The 24152-nt window shown below is 39.0% G+C and overlaps 1 protein-coding gene across 4 annotated transcripts in view; it reads right to left on the bottom strand.

The window, feature by feature from the left end:
- NBAS (NBAS subunit of NRZ tethering complex) overlaps nt 1–21378 on the bottom strand; it is a 390542-nt gene extending 369164 nt beyond the window's left edge. For 3 of the 4 annotated variants that reach the window (XM_005576512.5, XM_074012306.1, XM_074012307.1), the window contains exons 1-6: nt 21240–21378; nt 18702–18756; nt 16920–16956; nt 14185–14262; nt 13747–13794; nt 11812–11855 (exon numbers count right to left, since the gene is read on the bottom strand). In XM_005576512.5, coding sequence (XP_005576569.3) covers nt 11812–11855; nt 13747–13794; nt 14185–14262; nt 16920–16956; nt 18702–18756; nt 21240–21356 — 379 coding nt within the window. In that variant the 5' untranslated portion in view covers nt 21357–21378. The remainder of the gene's footprint in view (nt 1–11811; nt 11856–13746; nt 13795–14184; nt 14263–16919; nt 16957–18701; nt 18757–21239) is intronic. The other variant, XM_074012305.1, reaches the window with a different exon arrangement.
- Nucleotides 21379–24152: the final 2774 nt, after the last annotated feature.

Here is a 24152-nt window from a genome sequence, read left to right as displayed (position 1 = left end):
CTATGCCCTATTTATTTTAGAAGCAAAGTCTACTGATGCATGGTCTGATGAATGCTGAGCAGCCCCTGGTCTGGTAAAGGCCCAGGAATAATACACTGCAAAATACCTGTAATATTGAAAGAGATCTAAAGCATACAGAATGGGCAGACAATATCAACAATTCTAATCCAATGAGTTTCGCTCCTCTAAAAGCAAAAAATAAAAATTGCAACTTGATCTTTTAAATACATCAAATACAGATGCCAAGATACAAATTGGGACTACACTGACATTGTATTAGAAAGGGGAGGAATATATACACATATATATACACACATATACATACATACATATATAGAAAGAGGCAGGTAAATCAAGGACTCATGAGTCAATCACACAATTTCAAGATTTTGATAACATCTTAATAATTCTAATAACTCAACAACTGAACTTTTTTCTGTTCTGAATTTTCAGTAAAATAGAGAGAAAGGCTACCAGCTGCAAAAGAAGAAAAAGAGGATGTGAAATTCTAAGTCAGATTTCTTTGAGGTTTTTTATTGTTGTGTTTTGTTTGCTTCAGTTTCCTCTTATTGGAATTTCAGAACTGAAGAGTCAGGTAGACAGATAAGTGTTCTTCCTCTCCCAACAAGAATTCAAAATAATCAGGAGATTCAAGGTGACACCTCGAGTCAAGAGTAGAACAAAACCCAGAACATCAGCATCCTGTCTTCCCACGCAGTGCAGGTGGCATTACAACATGCCGCCTCTCCACCAGGGCCTTACAATTGCCTCAAAAATGCTCCAGCAATGTATGGCCTTCTCTTGATGCCTCTGCTACTATCCCAGCTCAGGTCTCACCATCTCCTGCCTGGCCTACTAACAGGTCTTCCGCCATCTGTCTCTTCCCTTCTATTCCTTCCTCCATACTGTCAAAATGATATCTTTCTAAAATAACAAGATAAGCAGATCACATTCTTCGGCCACTTTAAAATCCCTGAAGGTTCTCCATTTCCAACAGAACCAAGTCCAAACTTCTCAATATATATGAAAGGCCCATCACAAAAGGCCCCATTGTAGCTTTCCAGTTTTGCCTTCTACCACTTTCTCTGTCAAATACCTAATAACCCACTCATACCACGCCAACCTGGCAAATGAGCAAATATGTGCCTTTTTTTTTTTTGAGACAGAGTCTTACTCTGTCGCCCAGGCTGGAGTGCAGCGGCGCAATCTCAACTCACTGCAACCTCCATCTCCTGGGCTCAAGCAATTCTCCTGCCTCAGCCTCCTGAGTAGCTTGGATTACAGGCATGTGCCATTACGCCTGGCTAATTCGTTTGTATTTTTAGTAGAGACGGGGTTTCACCATGTTGGCCAGGCTGGTCTCAAACTCCTGACCTCAGGTAATCCGCCTGCCTCAGCTTCCCAAAGTGCTGGAATTACAGGTGTAAGCCACCGTGTTCCACCCATATGTGCATTTTATACATATTGCTGCTCTACCCAGGCTGTTCATCTCCACTCTTACTCATCCTTCCAGGTCTAGTTTGTTACCCCCTCCTTCCTTGACACTCTTGAAAACTGGCTGCTCTGTGACCCCAAATATTCTGTACACACCTCTTGCATAGCATTTATCACATCATATTATTGTTTACATAATTATTTGCCCCACAAGTCTCTGAGGTCATTGAAATCAGAAACAATGTCTTACTCAACATTCTATTCCCAGGATCTGGAACACAAAGTGATTAATGTTTCACTAATGAGTGACACCTATGTCTCTCAGAAAAAAAATCTCTATTAACATGGCAAGGTAATGGTAAGGACCATCCCTCCAGGACTACCAATGAAATGTGAATTCTATAACGGAAGTCATCTATCTACCTAAAAGAAATAATGTGTAGAGTTCAGACTTCCCTTTACTTCTGTAATATACATTGTGGGAATATATGGGGAAAGTTTCTTCATTTTACAAGTTTCTTTATTTTGATTATTGATCAATAGTTTAAAAGCACACAAAAAAATCCCAGAGAGGTCATTCAGCATGGATAAGTCTAATTAATTTTATTAAAGCCGAACAAGATACTGCATACACTCTGGAACAGCCATTTTTGTAAGTGGGAATAACTTTTTTTAAAAAATCAGTTCCCTGTCTTTAGACTGCTAAAATAAAAAACCAAACTTCAAAGCAGACATAGGTGCAAAATAACAAAAGAATAAAAAACTGGCAAATGCACAGATGCTACATAAAAACCAGCAAGATGACAATTTTGCTCTGAAAAATATTTATGTGCTAAGGAAACACTGCCATGTGATAACAGATTTTTTCTCTTATTTCATTTTGATAAGATAAATAGATTCTATGCACTACACTGCATCTGCAAGGGATTTGCTTTTACCATTACTTCTAGTTACAACCAGTAACTCCAGAAAACTCAGCATGTGTTTTGACCCAGATAAAAATACATTTTCGTTACAAGATAAGATTTCACATAACAGTGTGGAAATAAAGACTTTATCACTGGATTTTTCCAGTTGCTCGTGTGGCTTGGGAAAGAAATGAACAGTACAGATTTTTACAAAGCAGGTGTCAATGAAGTTGTCTGAAAAGTAAGCAAAAAACACTGATGGTAAAAGTTAACCAGCAAATTGACAACTGATATGTGCAAGGTGAAAAAGTTTACACCCCACTCATAATTTCATCAGCTGTAGCTCTTCAAATCTGCCCAATTGCCAAGCTCTTTGCCACCTCAGTGCTTTTGTGGATGCTATTTTCTCTGCCTGGAACGCTCTTTCTCTAACACTTCACTGGCTTTTTTTCATCTTTCAAGCTTCACTTTAAATAGCGCTTCCTTAGAAGGCATTCTGTAACCACCCTAAGTAGCCTCTGAGCCCCATTATTTTTCACCAGTCCAATGATTTCATGTCCTTCACAGCTCTTACACCAAATAATTATACATTTGTTCGTTATATCAGTCCGTTTTCATGCTGCTGATAAAGACATACCCGAGACTGGGCAATTTACAAAAGAAAGAGGTTTAATTGAACTTATAGTTCCACGTGGCTGGGGAAGTCTCACAATCATGGCAGAAGGCAAGGAGAAGCAAGACCCGTCTTACACATATGGCAGAAGACAAAGAGAGAATGAGGAAGATGCAAAAGCAGAAACCCCTGATAAAACCATTAGATCTCGTGAGACTTATTCACTATCACGAGAACAATATGGGTGAAACTGCCACCCATGATTCAATTATCTCCTACTGGGTCCCTCCCGTGACAGTGGGAGTTATGGGAGTACAAATCAAGATGAGATTTGGGTGGGGACACAGAGCCAAACCATATCATTTGTCAGACTTTTTACTGTCTGCCTTATTCGTTAATCTATAAATTCCAAAATATCAGGAGCTGTGTCCATTTTGTTCATAATGTTTATGACCAGTGCCTAGTACTCTGGTGGGACATAACAAACACCCAAATTCTCAAGGAGCAGACTTCAGTCCAGTGCCCATTTACCCAAACTAGAAATGGAAATGAGCAAGAATTTAAAAATAATAAACACTGGGTTCTCGTCTCAGTGCTACCACAAGACACCTGGGTATGACCTGGGTATGGCCTCAGTTTCCTCATTTTCATAGTGAATTCAATGAACAATCTCTCATATATGTACATTCTTTACTTCCAAGTTAAGAACCAGTGAGCAAGGGCAAACTAGTGGGAATGGAAAGACATCAGAGAAGCCAAATATGTAAATGTTTAATAGTGTCGCCAGAAGAACACAAGAGAAAAACCTTAACAATTATGCAATAAGAAAGGCCTAAATATAAGAAATTCTGACTTTATAAAGAAAAAAGTGACAAATGGTAGATGGAGGGAGGGAGGGAGGAAGGAAGGAAGGTGGGAAAGAGGGAAGGAGGGAAGGAGGAAAAGAGGAAAAGGAGGAAGGGAGGGAGGGAATTCTCTATGGAAAAAGATGCCACAACAAATTTAAAACAAATCAATTGGGTAAAAACAATACCCATAAACTTTGCAAATTTGAAGAAATCTACAAAACTGCTTATCTAGAAGCTTAATGAACTTAGAGCAGGATAAACTCGAAAGCCATCAAGGCACATGATAATCAATGTCTGACAAACAATAACAAAGAGAAAATTTTAAAGCAGACAAAGGGGCCGGGCGCGGTGGCTCAAGCCTGTAATCCCAGCACTTTGGGAGGCCGAGACGGGTGGATCACGAGGTCAGGAGATCGAGACCATCCTGGCTAACACGGTGAAACCCCCGTCTCTACTAAAAAAAATACAAAAAACTAGCCGGGCGAGGTGGCGGGCGCCTGTAGTCCCAGCTACTCGGGAGGCTGAGGCAGGAGAATGGCGTAAACCCGGGAGGCAGAGCTTGCAGTGAGCTGAGATCCGGCCACTGCACTCCAGCCTGGGCGACAGAGCGAGACTCCGTCTCAAAAAAATAAATAAATAAATAAATAAATAAATAAATAAAAAATAAATAATAAATAAAATAAAGCAGACAAAGGAAGGACAGACACCTTATATCTAAGGAAACAATAGCAATGACTCCCAAGTTCTTGTCAAAAACAAAACAATGACATCTTTAAACAGCTGAAAGAGCCAGGCTCAATGGCTCATGCCTGTTATCCCAGCACTTCGGGAGGCCAAGGTGGGCAGATAACGAGGTCAGGAGTTCGAGACCAGCCTGTCCAAAATGGTGAAATCCCACGTCTACTAAAAAATACAAAACTTAGCTGGGTATCGTGGTGCATGCCTGTGATCCCAGCTACTTAGGAGGCTGAGGCATGAGAACTGCTTGAACCCAGGAAGTGGAGGTTGCAGTGAGCCAAGATCGTGCCACTGTACTCCAGCCTGGGTGACACAGCAAGACTCTGGCTGGCCAAAAAAAAAAAAAAAAAAAAACCTATATCCAATACCTGCACTATATCCAAGAACCAAATTCTTTTTAAATGTGAAACATTCATGAAGACAGAATATACGCTAGGCCATAAATCAAGCCTCAATAAATGAAAAAGGTTAAATGTTCTTGTTTATGTTCTCTGGCAACAACAGAATTAAATTAGATGTAATTAACAAAAAGATGCTTATATTAGAATAGGCTTAAATGTTTATATATGAAAAAAAGTTTAAATTCAGTAATCTAAATTTCCACCTTCCATCTACAACAATGAGAGCAAATTAAATCCTGCATGCAGAAGAAAGGAACTAATAAGGGCAAAAATCAAGGTAAGGAAAAAAAGAAATCCACAAAATCCAAAATTTTTTTCTTGACGAATACTAATAAATGGACAAAACTCTGGCCTGACTGATTTAAGAGAGAAATATCAAGTACAAATCTCAAAACCAATAGAGGGGATGTCAGTACAGATCCTACAGACAGAAGGGTACTAGGGAATATTATAAACATTAAGCAAATAATTTCTACAATTTAGGGAAAAATTCCACAAAAACTAAAATAAAAGTAAACAAAAATTTTTAAAAGCCTTATTAATCTATTTTAATTAAACTCAAAATTTTAAATTGATTAATCTAATTAAAAGACTGCTTACAAGAAAACTCCAAGTTTCACTGGTGAATTCCATCAAACATTTAAGGAAGAAATAATTCAATTCCACACAAACTGTTTCAGAAAATAAAAAAGGAGGGAACACTTGCCAACCCTTTTCAAACCAGCACTACTCCAATACCAAACCAGAATGACATTACAAAAGAGCAATCTAGATACCAATATCCTTCATGAACGCAGACGCAATAATTTGCTATGTTTTATACAATTATCTGCATAAATGCCTGATGATGATTTTCCCTTGCTGGTGGAATCAAATACAATATCTAGTTGCTTGCTGCTCAGAGATCAAGTTCATAAGCATTTCCTGGATTATCTGGATAGCTGGAAGACCATGTCCTAACACCTAAGTTGCTATCCAGTAGAAACGATCAAAAAAGATACTCTGGAAAATGCTTCTTAAACTTCAACCTAAAAATAACTCTTTTTTTAACAACCTATCTTTAAGTGAAGAAATCAGATTACAAAACACTTATTTTCATAGAACATATCTTCAGTAACAGGTACAAAAAAATCTATGAAACAATAGATAATAAAATGTTGATAGTATCTATCTCTTGGTGTTGAGTTTATTTTTCTTTTCTACTTTTTGCTCATTTTAAGTTTCTAAAGTTTCTACGAAGAATGTGTATTATTTTTTCAATAGGAAAAAATTACTTTATCGAAACTTACAAAAAAGGGAAAACAGTTATCATACAATCTGAGGATCCTGAATCACAATTCTGAAACAAAATGCTTCATTTCAAAGTCTGGGTGTTTCAGTCAGGCCCAGTGGCTCACAGCTGTAAGCCCAGCACTCTGGGAGGCCGAGGCAGGTGTGTATCACTTGATGTTAGGAGTTCGAGACATGCCTAATCAACATGATGAACCCCCGGCTCTACTAAAAATACAAAAATTAGCTAGGCGTGGTAGCAGGTGCCTGTAATCCCAGCTACTCAGAAGGCTGAGGCAGGAGAATCACTTGAACCCCGGAAGTAGAGGTTGCAGTGAGCCTAGATCACACCACTGTACTCCAGCCTGGGTAACAGAGTCAGACTCTGTCTCAAAACAAAACAAAAAAAACCAAGTCTGGGTGTTTCAAATAGTCTATCCTTCCCAACCTTTTTCCTGTCAACACACACAGAGAAAATCATATTTGTATGGCATCTAACAGTAAACTGATGAGGCTGCTGGAAGCCAGAGGCAACCAGTAGAGGCTCAGGCTGTCAGAGTGCCCATCCAGCCACAGAGGGCTGATGGGACCTCACCATACCTATAGTAGGCAAGTTGCTGTGTACAATTAGGAAACTCCCATTTATGGTATCTCAAAATCAAAAATATGAAAAAAATCTGTTGATTAACAGAGTACAACTCTTTTTAAAAACTCTAATTTCATGTGCTATTTTCAGGTCATTATTCAGGTAGAAAGAGAAAACTGAATTACTATTTATGGCCTAACAGAGCCAAAACAAGTTACAATCCACATTTAAAACATTCTCAAATGGCACGTATTTTATAAAACAATAATTGAAAAATATCAAAGTAGAACCAAATAGCTCCTATTTCAGTTTGTAGACTCTGCAATATGTAGTTTCAAAAATGCATTAACAACAATCTGGCTCCTTTTCTCCAGGCACACACATGAGATATCATTTGGCATATGGGAGTTATTCCCATAAAGATGAGTCAGATAACAAGCAAATGATCATTACCTCACATTATGTGAAATGGAAAGAAGCCATTAATGCAGCATTAAGGTCATAAATTCACACACTCAGAAGCCATCAAAATAAAACATTAGCTCTCAAAGCATTATCTTCTTATCCTTGCTGCCACATTAACTGTACACACTAAAAACTCTGACAAATATTATAATTTGTATAAAATACAGAAGGGTAAAGCTTCCCATTTTCATGTTAATTTGTAGATTTCTTGGTTTACTTACTGGCTAGGAGCAGGTGTCTAATGTCAAAGCTCAAAAGAACCCTGTATATCTGAATCACTCCAACACTCTAAGCATGCTCCTCAGAAACCTATCCCAGGCCCCCCAAGCCCAGTGAAAGGCTGCACCAGATAAAAAGGCAGTTGAACACCCACCAAATTATTCTTCTGTGAACTCTTGACCTTTACACGTTATTTAAGCAAGGCCTGGTCTACTCTAATAAGCACTGGTGAGGAAACTACAGAAGGTATATTCAAAAAGGGCTAGAGCCCCAAGCTTTAGATATTCACACTTAAATACTACCTCCCCTTCTATTATTCCCAAAAGGGTTAGACAAACAGGTCTTCTTATCCACCCTTATTGCTCTATTCATGCCATGTATACACATGTATACATAAGGAATAAAAAATACTAATGCCATGATAAGTATCCACAAATTTATATATGGATCATTATAATATGCATAATATAGACAGTGTTATATACAATAAATATATATATACACTCTTGTGAATTTCTAAAGTTAAACAAGAAACAGGCAAACAAACTTTGTTGGTATATACGTTCATCCATAAAAACCATTTGAATAGTTCCCAAGTGCTATTACCCACTTGATAGGGTCAAAAATTGTGTGCCTACAGTATGTCAGGCACCATGCTAAGCACGAAAAAAAAAAAATGTATGTTGAGTAAGATAGGAACCCTGCTGTCAAATAATTTACAAACTAACTGGGAATCCAACAAGTAAATCAACAATTACAAAAGGAAATCAGGCAAGGCGCAGTGACTCAAAGCCTGTAATCCCAGCACTTTGGGAGGCCGAGGATGGTGGATCACCTGAGGTCAGGAGTTCAAGACCAGCCTGGCCAACATAGTAAAACCCCATCTCTACTAAAAATACAAAAAATTGCCAGGTGTGATGGCACGCACCTGTAATCCCAGCAACTTCAGGAGGCTGAGGCAGGAGAATCATATGAACCCGGGAGGCAGAGGTTACAGTGAGCCGAGATCATACCACTGCACCCCAGCCTGCACGACAGAGCAAGACTTCGTCTCAAAAAATATATACAAATTAAATAAATAAGGAAAGCAGACTAGGTAAGTGTTGTGATATAGGCACAAGCAACTAGTTGGGAAACATGAAGATGTACAAATGGTGGGAACAAATACAGGGAGAAGAGCTGATGCTTGATCTAAAACATACGAGACTAATTAATTCAATATAAAGGTAGGAGCTTCCGAGAAAAGGAACCATCTGTACATGATGGCATGAAGACATGAAGAACACAATGGAGTTAGAAAATCGCACACTGTTTAGTGCTAGAACGTAAGACATATGGCAGGGAATTCTCACAGGATAGACAGGCTGATTGTGAAAAGTCTTTTCTCGTAAATTAGAAAAACTGAACTGTATTCCAGTCAATAGCAAACAACTAACAGATTTCAGGCAGAATCATAGTAACAGTAATTATAACAACAGCTTAACATCTCCTAAGTACTCATGGTGTGTCAGACACTGTGGCGAGAGTTTTACACTCATTAATTCATCTAATTTTCCCACAACTCAATTTCATAAAATTATGCCCATTTTACAGATAATGAAACTGGGGCTCAGAGAGGTAAAGTAACTTGCCCAAGGTTTCTAGAAATCTAGAAAGCAGTTAAGTCAGATGTGAATGGTTACCTGCTAGAATAGTGTTTTTTAAATGATCAATTTGTCAAGGAGTATGAAGTGTGGATTACTAAAGGGCATACAGAAGAAAACTTTGTCAGCAGACTGTTGTAAGACACCAAGCAAAAAATGTGAAGAGCCTGAACTAAGGCTGTGATGGTGAAAGTACACAAGTGGAATAAAAGAGCTATTTAAAAAGGCTGAGCACAGTGGCTCACGCCTGTAATGTCAGCACTTCGGGAGGCCAAGGTGGGAGGATCACTTGAGCCCATGAGTGCACCAGGCTGGGCAACATGGCAAACCCCTGTATCTATCAAAAATACAAAAAATTAGCTGGGCATGGTGACATGGACCTGTAGCCCCAGCCACCTGGGAAACTTAGATGGGAGGATCACCTGAGCCCAGGAGGTTGAGGCTGCAGTGAGCCATGATCATGCCACTGAACTCCAGCCTGAGCGAAAGACTGAGACCCTGTCTCAAAAAGATAAATAAATAAATAAAATTACTATATAAATAATAAACAGGCTCCCAGGGCTTGGTAAAGTTAAGCTGAAAGTGATTGTTCTCCATCATGGCACTTAGTACAATTACAATGATTATCCGTTCTCTCTCTCTTAAAGGCTGGGCACAGTGGCTCACACCTATAATCCCAGCACTTTGGGAGGCTGAGGCAGGAGAACTGCTTGAGCCCAGGAGTTTGAGGCTAGCCTGGGCAACAAGGCAAGAACCTCGTCTCTACAAAAACATTTTAAAATAATAAAAAGTTAGCCAGGTGTACTGGTGCGTGCCTACGGTCTCAGCTACTCAGGAGGCTGAGGCAGGAAGATCGCTTCAGCCCACAAGGTCAGGCTGCAGTGAACCATGATCACACCACTGCCCTCCAGCCTGGCAAGAGAGTGAGGCCCTGTTGCCAGGCCCTATCTCAAAAAATAAAAAAAAATTAAAAAAATTAAAAATAACAGTATTTCCATGAGGGAGTGGGGGAATCTTCTGTATTACCATATTATAGTTCTGAAAACTACCAGTGCCTCCCACCTCCTTGCTCTCTATTGATGTCAAATATATATTTTATCCTAATACTGTTTTAAGATAAAATATTTATACTGCTTTATTTCTATTACACAAGAAAATCATATAAAGCCCTAAATACAGTGCCAGGCATACAGTAAGAACACTATAAATGTTTGTATATAAATGAACACAATGACCATGATTACCATCATTATACTTCCTACAACAATTACACTGTTAAACTAACACAAGATCAGACAGATGGAACTGCAGGTCCTGTAAATAAAACAAAGGTAATAGATGCATTTTCCTAAAACCACTCTCTTTCTCTCCCATAAGGTTCCTTCTACCTTTTCTTTTTTTTCTTTCTTTTTTGAGATGGAGTCTCACTGTTGCCGCCCAGGCTGGAGGGCAGTAGCGTGATCTTGGCTCACTGCAACCTCCTCCTCCTAAGTTCAAGCGATTCTCCTGCCTCAGCCTCCTGAGTAGCTGGGATTACAGGCACATACCATTATGCCTGGCTAATTTTTGTATTTTTAGTAGAGACGGTGTTTCACCATGTTGGTCAGGCTGGTCTCGAACTCCTGACCCTGTGATCCACCCACCTTGGCCTCCCAAAGTGCTGGGATTATAGGCATGAGCCACCACGCCCAGCTCCTTCTGCCTTTTCATACACTGCTCCTGCAGACCGAAATACTCCCTGTCTTCTTCTACCTTCTAGTCATTCTTTTTTTTTTTTTTTTTTTTTTGAGGCAGAGTCTGACTCTGTTGCCCATGCTGGAGTCCAGTGGCTCAATCTTGGCTCACTGTCACCTCCATCTCCCAGGTTCAAGCGATTCTCTTGCCTTGGCCTCCCAGGTAGTTGGAATTACAGGCATGTGTCACCACGCCTGGCTAATTTTTGTATTTTTAATAGAGACGGGGTTTCACCATGTCAGCCAAGCAGGTCTCAAACTCCTGACCGCAAGTGATCCGCCCACCTCAGCCTCCCAAAGTACTGGGATTACAGGTATGAGCCACTGTGCCCAGACTACTCATTCTTAAAGTTGCTTTCCAAAAGTCATTTTTCTTTCTCAGCCATCTCATCTGCCACCCCTGGTTGAGAAATCTCATGGGATTTAATTTTTCCTTAATTAGATTTGTCAAAGTTTGTAATTATATATTTGAGCATCTATATGCTTCATGAGATAAAAGACCAGGTCTTTTTGCTCACAATCATACCTCAAGCACCCAGCAAAACAGCACATACACATAAATTACAGTCAGTAAATTTTTGCTGAATATATTTTAAACATGACCAAATCCTAGACTTTTTACTAGTCTGTTTCTAACTCTTGACTTACACCTATTTATTTCTGCATTTAATCCAAAATAAAAGGCTACAGACAGTTAAAAATACTTCATCCCAAAACTGGCTTAGACATTTTTTGGAACCCAGTTTCCAAATCTCACCAAAATGAACCATTTTAAAGCAAAATATTTAAGACAGTAAAAAAAAAAAAAAAAAAAAAGCAGTTATGTTGTTTAATTATTTTAATAGTCATGATAATCCTTAATAAACATTTAATATCTATCCTAACTTTTAAGAAACATTGTAAACCATTGCACATTTGAAATTTTCATTCTTTAAATATTTTGGAAACTCTTACCTTGACATTTCCCGATAATGGATGTAAAATCATCTTTTGCAGACCTGTAAAACACGTAAAATCAAGGCAAAAGTTTTATCATAACATTGTATAGAACCATAAAATACCAGATACTGTGGACTAGATAGTCTCTATATACAATGCTCAATCATTTCTCCTCTCAGACATGGTTTTGTGGCTCAATTATGACCCTTTTGTCAGTGACAATATTTTCTTCCAACCTTCTTATTGCATCAGATACACAGCTACTTTGTATGGAGATATATACATGGAATATAGTGACACAGCCTAAGTGAATTTACCATGGTCTTTTCATACAATAGAGATGTCTGGTCCCCATCCCTAAAGGTTCTGAATCAAGAAATCTGGGATGGGGCCCAAGCAAAAATATTTTTTTGCTGGATACATCAATCCTAATTAAGAACCACTGGTCTGTGTCATATTACAAAGTTTGATCACTTAGGGGAAAAAAGTCGTATTTTAAGAAATCAAAGAGCCTTAATACGTCACCATATTTAAATCAATAACCTGTTTTAAATCTGTGATCCTGAAATATATACCAAGTAGCATAATTATTATAAAATATTTAAAAATGAAAACTGGCAAACCTTCTAGAAAATAATTTAAAAACAATTATCCAAAACCTTCATGTCGGTAGCGTTTGACCTAACAATTCTATTTCTATAAAGTTATCCCCAGGAAATAATTACAGATACATATGAATATCAAAAAAACTGGTATGGTCTCATTTATAAAGGAGGAAAATAATATCCAGTATAAAGAGATTAAACTTCGCTATGTGCACTCAAGGAAATATGGAATTACTACAGTTGATCCTTGAACAACACAGGTTTCAACTGTGCAGGTCCATGTCTATGTGGATTTTCTTCTACCTCTACCACTCTGAGACAGCAGGACCACCTTCCCTTCTTCCTCCTCCTCCTCAGCCCACTCCATGTGAAGATGACAATAATGAAGACCTTTATAACGGTCCACTTCCACTTAATGAATAGTAAATATATTCCTCTTCCACATGATTTTCCTAATAACATTTCCTAAAGAATGAACTCATTTTTCTTAGTTGCTATGGATATTTCTTTCATAACTGATACATTGTTTAAAAATAAAACACCTGAAAAGTCCAGTTTAGAGACGTCTTTAGATGTGTATATAATACCACTGAATGTCTCAAGAGGACAGACAGCATAAGTGGTCTCAAGTAATACGTAACCTTGGTCTTTTGAACACCCATATTCAATCTACAGTTTTGAACCAACAGAGCAAAACCATCCCTTTTTTTTTTTTTTTTTTTTTTTTTTTTGAGATGGAGTCTCGCTCTGTCGCCAGACTGGAGTGCAGTGGCACAATCTCTGCTCACTGCAACCAGTTCTTGGCTCACTGCCTCCCAGGTTCAAGCAATTCTCCTGCCTCAGCCTCCCGAATAGCTGGAACTACAGGTGCACGCCACCATGCCCAGCGAATTTTTGTAATTTTAGGAGAGTCAGGGTTTCACCATGTTGGCCAGGATGATCTCAATCTCTTGACCTTGTGATCCGCCCGCCGCAGCCTCCCAAAGTGCTGAACCATCCCTACTCTTTTACACCTTCCTGAGTGTCTGTTTAGCTGATGTAGCAGTAAATAGTCAAACAAAGTGATTTCCACAGTTCTGGAGGATAGGCCTCGTTTACCGAGAAAGTAAAATTTCTTAAGAAGCAACAGAATGATCTGGGGAAGGAGAAAGATAAGCATATAAACTCTGAGAAAGCATCCTTAATTTTCCAACTGGCATAAGTTGGTGTTTGACACTCACAAAATTAAGTGAGTTAAAAATAAAATCCTTTTAAATATACCCCCTATAAAAATCTCAGTTTCCATTTACAGAGTAATAAACGTTTCTCAAAGGAAATCTTGAATATGAATAATATTAACAATTACCTGATTTCCACACACTGATCTTGAACAGCAGCCAAAAGCTTTCCATTGCTTTTATGGAGAAGAAAGAGGGGGAAGAAAATCTATTATCAATATCTGTAGCAGTTTTCAACACAGATGGAATTATTTAATAAGTTTAATAATTATTTAATAAGTTTAATTTTTAACTTTAATAAGTTAAAAATCATTTCTAAATTTGTTCACATGCTTTAATTATCCATCTTTTGACCTTACAATTAGATGAGGATATAGGTACAAAAGCATACGAAATGATTTAATACAGCATGAATTAACATGTTTAAACAATACTAAATATTTGCAACAAAGAGATTTACATACAATAAAAAGACTGAAAGCCATGAGGATTCCAAAATCAACATCCATAATGAAATGTAAAAGCAAATCCAGATAGAAACACATATGAATTTTACACTTCCTTACCTTGCTAGTACCAAATGCCAGTTTATTTGTTTATTAATCAAGCGAACCAGTCCATCAGGGAGCAAAAAAGGTGCAGGGCTGAAATTACAACACATTAGTTAGCTTAAAATCTACTCATGAAAACCACATATAAGCAGACAAAGAGCACATATACTTACAGAGAGACAGAGAGAGATTTTTTTTCCATTAGAATATAAAATTTGAATATTAGCAAATCCAAAACCAAAAGTTACTATTTGGTAGCTGAAATTTGACCATATATATTTCTCTATTTCCAAAAAACACAGTGGTGTGTTCAAAGGTATAGTTATGTACTTCCCAGGAAACAGACATCTAGCATACCAATGACAGAGCAGAGTACACTTACACCAACCCTTTCTGCTCTAACTACCTAGGAACTCTGGCTCAACTGTAACAAAAACAAATTTTAGCATCGAGTTAAACTCACAAGAAAGAAAGATAAATTTCCAAGTACTAGAAATGAAAAGGTCACCGAAAGCTAGAATTGGGCACAGGGTAAAGAGAGAGACAAGGACTCAAAACAGGACTTAGCACGCAGGCTAGGAAATGAGCCATTGAACCAAAGAGAGGACAGGAGTTGGAAGTGAGAATCCTGCAAAAGCAATGACTGCACCAGGTCACTTAAGGAACCAGAAACACTTCACCATAGGCCCAGGGAGACTACAGACTCTCTTCTTCCCTGGAACCACGGTTCTGTGGAGGACCGGAATCAAATCTCCCATGAAAACGTGAAAGTCCAAGTCTGTACTACATGCAAGACCAGATTACAATTTCACTTTACTCACGTGATGGAAGAATCTGCAAGCGTAAGTTCAAAATAAAACCATTCACAAAAGACACGAAACTACCCACCATAAGTGATAAGTAGACACAGCAAATTAGAGGACTAATACCTGAAGAAATCAAGAAAACAGATGGAAAAGAAGAATAAAGAACATAATTCCATGAAAGAAAAATAGAAAAAAAATACATTATGGAAATCAGAAAAGACAAAATAGGATTTCAAAATGTTAGTGGCCAGGCGCGATGGTATGTGCCTATAGTCTCAGCTACACGGGAGGCTGAGGCAGGAGGACTGCTTGAGCCCAGGAGTTTAAAGCTACAGTGTACCATGATCTTGCCTGTGAAGAGCCACTGTACTACAGCCTGACCAACACAATAAGACCCTCTCTTTAAAAAAAATATATATATATAAATATATATATATATGTAACACATTTATGCTCATTTTTTAAAACACAAAATAATATCAAAAGGCAGTTACAAAAATATAATGAAGATATGAAACATGTATGTGAATACTATCTATATGAGGATAATTTCCTCTGGAAGGGAAGGGAAAGGAGAAAGGTAAAGGACTTGAGATGTAACATTTTGCATAAAAAGAAAAAGAGCTAGTTGATACAGGTTTATTATATTGTCAATAATTCTCAGTATAATTAAAAGAAAAGAACTTTTTTAAAAAAATAAGAAAAAGCTACTGGAAACAAATATTGACCCCAAAACCTTTGGGTTTAATTACCATAAACTCAAGAGCACAAATGGAACAATAATCTTTTTGAAAGTAGCACATCATGAGACAGATTAATCACTTCATGGTGCATTTGCAACCTGTACAATGATCAACACAGCCAATTCAAGGACAAAGGCTTCTCAGGAGGAAGGGAGACAAAAAGATACCTTGTCTACTTATGACGCCTGATCATAAGGTTCTCATACAGAGGATAGGGCTTGTATCAGAGTTAACTTTTTGAGTCTTCCTTCTCAATAAATAACAAAAAGAATTATCAAGCAGTAACCTGAACAAGACAAGCTTAACATCTTATCCAAGGGTGTTCGGGACTAACAAGTTGTCACCTGGAGAGGTCAGAAAACACAGCCCACCTCCCATACTCCTATCCTCTACTTCCACTCTCTCTTCCTACTCATTGCTCTATCCTATCATAGCCCACACCCACAAAAAAGTGATACAATTAAGTATAGACATTGTAAATATGCATACATATATACATATATATACATATGTATGCACACACACACATACATAGAGTAAAAGCAGAAAGACATTGGAGCAAGCCCTAGAGAAGTGCCAAAGGTCTCTTCTATGGAACTATATTATCTCTGGAACTTTATGACAAGATATTCCCAGGGAAAAAGCAATCTATCTAAATAATTCTATAAAACAATTCCTACGCATGTATCTAAAAGCAGAATTATAACTTTTTTGTCATAATAATTATTTCTTTGTTCTTTCTAAAGCTGGAGATTAGCATCCTGCCTGAAAATATACTTAGCACTCAAGGAATTAAAAAGTATACAAGAACTGAAACCTAAAGAACCTTCTCTGATACACAGCAGTTGAATATTAACCACAAGTGAGATGATGTGACAAGAACAAAAATGTTTTTTAAAAGGTATGCAAGCTACAGATGCTTCATATGGACATTCAAGACAAGCCTGAGAACAGTCATCAGAGGAAGCAGAAATTGTCATGAGACATTCTTAATAGCAACTAAGGGAACAAAAACTACTCTAAGTCTACTGAGATATCTTGTCGGATTATACTTAAATGTTTGAAATGTCTCATGCTGAGTTTGCCTGAATGTCAGCAACTTTCTCATGATCTAGAATTCATTTATGAAAACAAATCATATATAGAATAATATTGTTTATATTTGATGTTCACACTGTTTATCTGAAGAACCAAAACTCACCTGTACCAGATGTATTGGCGTAAAAATAATAAACGATCTGTAATTAAAAGAAATGGCAAAGCCAATTATAAATCAGTTGTTCTTCAAGAATCATTTTCAAATTAGATTTACAGATGACAAATCTAAAATATACTACAGAGTGAGTCATTAAAGAAAATAACATAACTCTTAAAATGAGAGACTAAATATAACCTAATATACATTATAACATTTACAGGGTCATATATTTATTAAATTCCAAGTTTCTGTGTTATTCAAAAGTTTCAGGTATTTCCTAACTGTTCAAGAAATAAAAGTGGTTTGAGATGTTAAATTTAATCTAAGAAGCTTTCATGAAACCATGGACTAGAAGTTATAATAATCACCCCTTAAAAAACAAAATATTTGTATAAAAATTAAAACAAGATACTATTTTACACTTCATAGAAAAGATTTTAAAAATAATAATACCTCAAATGGGAAAGCCCATGGAAAACAAAACCTCTAACATGCTATGAAAAGACAATGCTTTCTATCATCCTATTTTAAATGTACACGTATGTGTGTACCTGTGTATGCAGTTAGGTATACATCGATGGAAAAAGATCTAAAGAATAACAGATTCTCTCTAGGTGGTAAGACGAGGACAAATTTTTTTCTAATTTGTAGTTATCTATAGTGTCTGTATTTCTACAATGAATTTTTATTATTTGTACGCATTTTCTAAATTCTTAAAATTTAAAGCATTTGTCATTATGAAAACTGAATATGCTAGTGTTTCTTGTATCAGAAGATAAAATTAACTATAATTAACTATAATTTTATCAGAAGATAAAAGTATAATCAGAAGATTATAGTTAATTTCAAGTACTTCTGTGAAAATGAATTTTCTCTTTATAACGAACTTAAATTCACTGGTATAAAAGGATGGACTTTGGAGCCAGAAGACGTGCAGTCAAATTCCAAATGAATGACCTTGGGCAAGTTTTCTTATCTAAAAACGTAAAGGAGTACCGCACCGACCCTTTCTGGTCTGATAAAAGGACTCTATCAATTAATATGGTAAACCTGTCGTGGCACCAGCTCAGTAAACCTAGTGCTCAATCCTTTCTCAGACTCTTGTTAGTTCATACGTAAAATCTGTCAGGAGTTAAATGAATACCCTGGCTTACCAAATGTGTAATTTGAGTATCTCTGACCAGATGTATCTGAAACATCACATAAACCCCTTAAAATAGTCTCTCAGGGCATTTTCACCTTCAACATCCACAGACTTTCTGAGACTCATACTGGCTTTGACCTTCATTCCTTCTAGAACAGCGGTCCCCAACCTTTTTGGCACCAGGGACTGGTTTTGTGGAAGACAATTTTTCCACGCACCCTAGATCCCTCACATGTGCAGTGCACAATAGGGTTCGCACTTCCGTGATAATCTAATGCTGCCGCTTATCTGACAGGAAGTGGAGCTCAGGTGGTAATGCTCACTCACCTATCGCTCACCTCCTGCTGTGCAGCCTGGTTCCTAACAGACCACAGACTGGTACCAGTCCACGGCCCAGGAACTGGGGACACCTGTTCTAGAATACACCCATAATGGTTAAACCAAGGCTATATACTTTAAACTGCATTAAAAATGTGCATGTGTAAATATACAAATGTATACATATACATACATGTGTCTATATATATATATAATTAAACTCAGATAACACGTCACTTTTATTAGTCTCCACACCAGAAGTCTAAAGAACACATTTTAACTGTTAACCATATCATTACTGTAGAGAAATAAGCTATATTTACCTCGAATTGCTTTCGTGATGATAAAGGATGCACCATGCTTTCGGTTGCCTCTAGGCTGGAATTTAAAACAAAGCCCTTACATTTGAATCCTCTAGTATTAGACTAGTATTGCTTATACAATGTAAACTTATTTTTATTTACTAATATCCAGAGTTTTGGGCACAGGGAAGCAGTGTCTTAAAACTACTTAAAGACTGAATGTGCAGGTGCAGTGGCTCACGCTTGTAATCCCAGCACTTTGGGACGCCAAAGTGGGCCAACTGCTTGAGCCCAGGAACTCCAGACCAGCTTGAGCAACATGGCAAAACCTCGTCTCTACAAAAAATACAAAAATTAGCCAGGCAAGACGGTGCGTGCCTATAGTCCCAGCTACTTGGGAAGCTGAGGTGACCTGGGAGGTTGAAGCTACAGTGAGCCCTGATCATGCCACTGCACTCCAGCCTGGGTGACAGAGTGAGACCCTGTCTCAAAAAAAAAGAAAAAGGTAGACTCAGGATGGGGGACAATAGGAGTAAAGGGAGCATAGCAGAGCTACAGGCACATGTCAGGACTAACCTTGCAGGTAAGAACAAAGATTGAAGCTAGAAACTGTTTCCAAATCAAATACCAATCCAAAGACAAGAGAAGTCAAGGCCAAAGACCACACTGGTTGCCAATTCAGCACACTCTATTGAAGCTGTAAGTTTTGCTCACAGGAAAAGTGGTCATATCTCCAAGGCAAATTCATTGACTATCTGTTGTATATCCATCCAGACAATGCTACTAACAAAACATACAGCGATATGTAATTGCTATATTAAATAATTCCATTCCATAAGTATAGACTGAACACACTGTGGGTAGGTTCATGACACTAGGCACTGCATAAGGTGCACTACAGTGCTGTCAAGAAAAGCACAATGGACACACAGTAAGTGTAGACAGATTTTTTAAAAAACAGAAAAGTTATTTCACTCAACAAACAAGAATTGATGGTGGGATTCATGCAAGGCACAATTTGGCCCTGGGGAGAGATATAAAGATGAATCAGATGTAGCTGCCCTCCGAGAGCTTATAGTTCAACAGCTGAAATCAATAGAATGCAGAAATCGATAGAATGCAGAAATCAATAGAATTCCCCCACCCCCAACACATAAACACAAAACAAAGTGCTAAGGGTTTCAAAGTAAGTTAATTCTGTGGTTACTTTTTTGGAATCAATTTATGCTAAGCATTCTGAAACATTACTGCAATTAACCAATGAGTGTTAAGGAGTGGAAACTTATCTAACCAGCTGCCGCAGCAACAGCTTCCTAGCTGCATAACCCAAAAAATATTCACATTAAGACAAATTAAGCACTTGAAATTAAACGGCAAAACATGCAGATCTCTACCCGTTCTACAAAATACATTATTCAAAATAAGCACAAACTGCAGTGGGAAGGAGGCTATAGGGGAAAAAAATACAAACTTTAGGCTGAAAAATGAGTCGTTTCTCCAGCAAAGAAACACTCATAAAAAAATGTAAGATAACTCATATGGGCTGGACTACATAATCTTTAATAAAGGTTCTTTTCGATCTGGCTGCTTCCTCTGGGTCCAAAACAGTAACTGGCATTTGTTAAGCACTCAATAAATATCTATTAAATAAACATGGATCCGTGGTTCCTACTCTTCACCACAGACCCGGGAGGCCCTCACTACCAAATAACTGATAATCCCAAGATCCAGTCTATAAATTATCAACCTCTATAATCCTTCTCTAGCGGAGATCCCAATCCCAGTCAGCAGTTCTTTACCCTTCACTTCCGTGGCATTTTGCTCACATCGCTAACTATAGCGCATAAAACGCGAGATTATGAATAACGTTTACAGGATTGCCTCCCCTCTAGAGGAGAAGCTCCACGAAAGCATATTTATCTCTGTATCCTCAGCACCTAGCACAGCATCTGGGACACCGAGACGGACGAACGGACACGCACACCCTTATTAAATGCTCTTTTATTGTTACACACAAGAACTGGCGCGATCCAGCCCCAGGTAGCTGTAAAGGCTCAGATTCCGCACTCTGCAGCAGCCTGCCAGATGCTGAAGACTGTAAGGTCCTGGAAAATTCTCACACCGTTAAGCGTCCGCCCGTACTAGCCCTAGCCAGACTGCGAGAAGGGACCACCGAGAGTCCAGGTAGGAGAAAGGACCCTTTAGTCCAGCGCTGTGCCTTCCCCTCCGAATACAGAGAGTGAAACTAACAATCTGCACCCCTCCGAAAACAGAGAGAAACTAACAACCAGAGTGGGATCCTACGCTCCGCAGAACACGAAGTTCCAGCCCCCAAAAACCGAATTCTGAGCCCAGGAGGAATCTCAGGGACCACGACCCCACCCCGCCTTAGGAGCCCCAGACCCCCGGTAGCCCAAGGTGCCGTTGCCAGGGCGACCACACAAGCCATCAGGCCCCCCGCCCACCCGGCTTCACTCCCCTACGTGGCTCCTGCTACGTGGCTCTGCCCACGAAGCGCCCGCGTCAAGTTGGCTGCTGCTGTAGACGGGCCTGGTTCACCTGTACTTCAGTCTCCGGTGGCCACTCGGTGTTGACCAACAAGTCATAGAGAATCGTCTCCTCCTCACCCTCTGCAGCGCTTGGACTCAAAGCCGGCCCTGACTCGGAGGCCGCCATGTTCGCCCGGGACTCAAGCAGTGGAGGAGCGCCTCTACGGAATCCCTCACAGGACAAGCTTCCCTAGCCGCGGCCGCTTTTGATTCACGGGGAAGGGAGTGGAGTGAACTGACCCTGACCGCGGCAAGGAAATGCTAGGTTAACCCTTTTATGAGTAGGAAGGACAAGGACTATTGCTTGTCTTGGGAACGACTTGTGTCCCGGTCCTGGTGCGTTCCTTGTTAATTAATCTACGTGACATCAGCCAAGTCACTGAGCCTGTCTTATCAAGTCAGTTTCTATAAAACAGAAACGGTAAAGGTACCCCACTGAAATGCTAATGTTCATTTGTGTATTCTTTGCCTAGCACGTAGAGAGAGTTCAAACAGTGGTTTTAAAATAAGCCACCAAAGTTATCCAATGCAGGGGATCAAGCCAATGAAAGGTAACAGAGGAAGCATGCTACGGGCGCTCAGAAAAGGCAACGAAGGCCAGAGTCTGCAGGGATTTCCTGGAGGACGTGGAGCTTGTCCCTAGGTCTTTAACAACTGGCAGAATGTTAATCCACTGGAGAAGCATTTCAAGTAGGGGGAAATGGGATGAGCAGAGACAGAGGCAAAAGTACAGAGTTGAAAGAACTCTTTCAACGTGTCGCGAGTGAGCGACGACTTTCTGGGTGTGGGAGTAAAAGAATTTACCAAGACAGTAGTAGATAAAAAAAGACAGATTAAAGAAAGTATGAAAGATCGTTGCCAGGGAACAGCGCGCAGAATCAGCAGAGGAGGAGCTCATTGCTAGGAAACAAAGGCTTGTTGAGAATTTTATAGACTGGAACTTGGAGTGATTGATAACACCAAGTTAGCAGGGAGTTAACTTGCTTTTTTTTCCTTTTTTTTTTTTTTTTTTGTCAACCGAAGTGTTTGATAAATAGAGGCGTTTGAAGGTAAGCAGGAAGTTTGTGAGTTAAGTACGTTATCTGGTTAGAAGAGCCATATGTCTTGGGCCATAAAGAAAAGTAGACCTATGGCTTATTTGTTTCTTCCTTTTGTTTATATGTTTTGGACCATGAAGAAAGGCAGATGTATAGCTTATGCTTACTTGCCTTATCTCTTTGTTTTTTCCTGCTCCCACTAGCCTGCCTTTTTTTTTTTTTTTTTTTTTTTTTCTTTTCCTAATTAGTACTCAACAAGACAGGTGAATAGAACCCAAGTTGAGAAAGGGTGTAGGGGCAATAAAGTTTAAATAATAGGTTGAGAACCTGCATGGAGGGAGCGAAAAGGTCAACCCCATTTGTTCATTCATTCATTCATTCCACAAATACCTCTTTGTGGACAGTTATAAGCAGAGCCTATTGTAACATTAATGAATATATACTGTACAAAGTATTACACTGTTTTACATCAAAAGAAACAAATATTGAATATCCCTTGAGATAATTATATTTCATAATATCCATCAAGATGCATTAGGCCGTGATGCAATTAAAAGCCTCTGCTGGGAAGCCTCTAACCAGCTCCCATTTCTCTCAAAGTTTAATGACCTCAAAGCCCTACATCATCTGCCTGCTCCCCTAAATCTCATAGCTCATTTCCTGCTCCCCCTACTACCTTCAACCACACTGGCTCTAATTCTGAACACACCAGACACGTATCAACTTTAGGAGTTCTGCAAAGCCTGTCCTCTCCACTTGGAAGGCTTTCTACCAGATGTTTACCCGGTTCCTGCCTTATCTCCTTCAAGTTTTTGCAAAAATGTCATCTTCTCTCTGAAGCCTACCTTGACTGCTCATTTTTAAATTTTGCAATGACCTTTCTCCAACTCCAGCTTTCCAGAGCTGCTCAATTATTTTTTCCATTACACTTCTCATCATTTAAACTGCTATACAATGTATTTGCTTATTATCTGTCTCCATTCACTAAAAGGTAAGCCATGCCAGGTGCTCTATGTATATACATACAAATGCTATGTCCATCCCTGCTATATCCCCAGAATTTATAACAGTGCCTGGCATAGAGCAGAGGACAAAATATATATTATTTGTCGAATAAATGACAGACTTCCCAGAAAACCTCTTTTACACATTGTCTCCCCATAGTATTTCTCTGCACAGCAGCTGTGCCTTTCAATCAAACCCCTCATTGTGAACACCAGACATGTCTTCTCCCCACCCCTCAAGGCTGACAACTTATACACCTCCAGGGAGCCCTGCCCACATTGCATGCGGTAGAACATGAAGAGGTAGGAACACCATGCACGTGATGTGAGGGCTGGTTGCGGGAGTCCTCCAGTATGTCAGTACAACCCCTACCTATTTCTCCACACCAAGTTTCCTTGGCTCTTTACTCCTCTTCCCTATCTCATCCTTTCTCAGGTAGATATTGGGGTTGCTTTCTGTTTCATCACTGTCTTCACTACTTTCACTCAATCTGTACAATCACGGCCAGGAGGTAGCTGGTCAAACTGGCAAAGGATGCTTCCTTCTTAGCTGGTGTGCAAAGGGGACCACTGCAAATACGCTATAAAGAATTTATGTCTTTTACCATCATCACACTATTTTTGTTTGTTTGGTTTTGTTTTTGAAACAGGGTCTCACTCTTTCACCGAGACTGGAATGCAATGGCACAAAGAGAGCTCACTGAAACCTCCACTTCCTGGGCTCAAGCAATCCTCCCACCTCAGCCTCCTGAGTTGCTGGGACCACAGATGCTTGCCACCATGCTGGGCTAACTTTATTATTTTTTGTAGAGATGGGGGGTTTCAGACTCCTGGGCTCAAGTGATCTGCCTCGTCCTCCCAAAGTGCAAGGATTACAGGCAC

This window comes from Macaca fascicularis, chromosome 13, assembly GCF_037993035.2.
Source record: "Macaca fascicularis isolate 582-1 chromosome 13, T2T-MFA8v1.1".
In the NCBI taxonomy this organism is placed as follows: Eukaryota; Metazoa; Chordata; class Mammalia; order Primates; family Cercopithecidae; genus Macaca; species Macaca fascicularis.
Note: the sequence above shows the minus strand (reverse complement) of the source record. Positions and strands in the feature narration are given on the sequence as shown.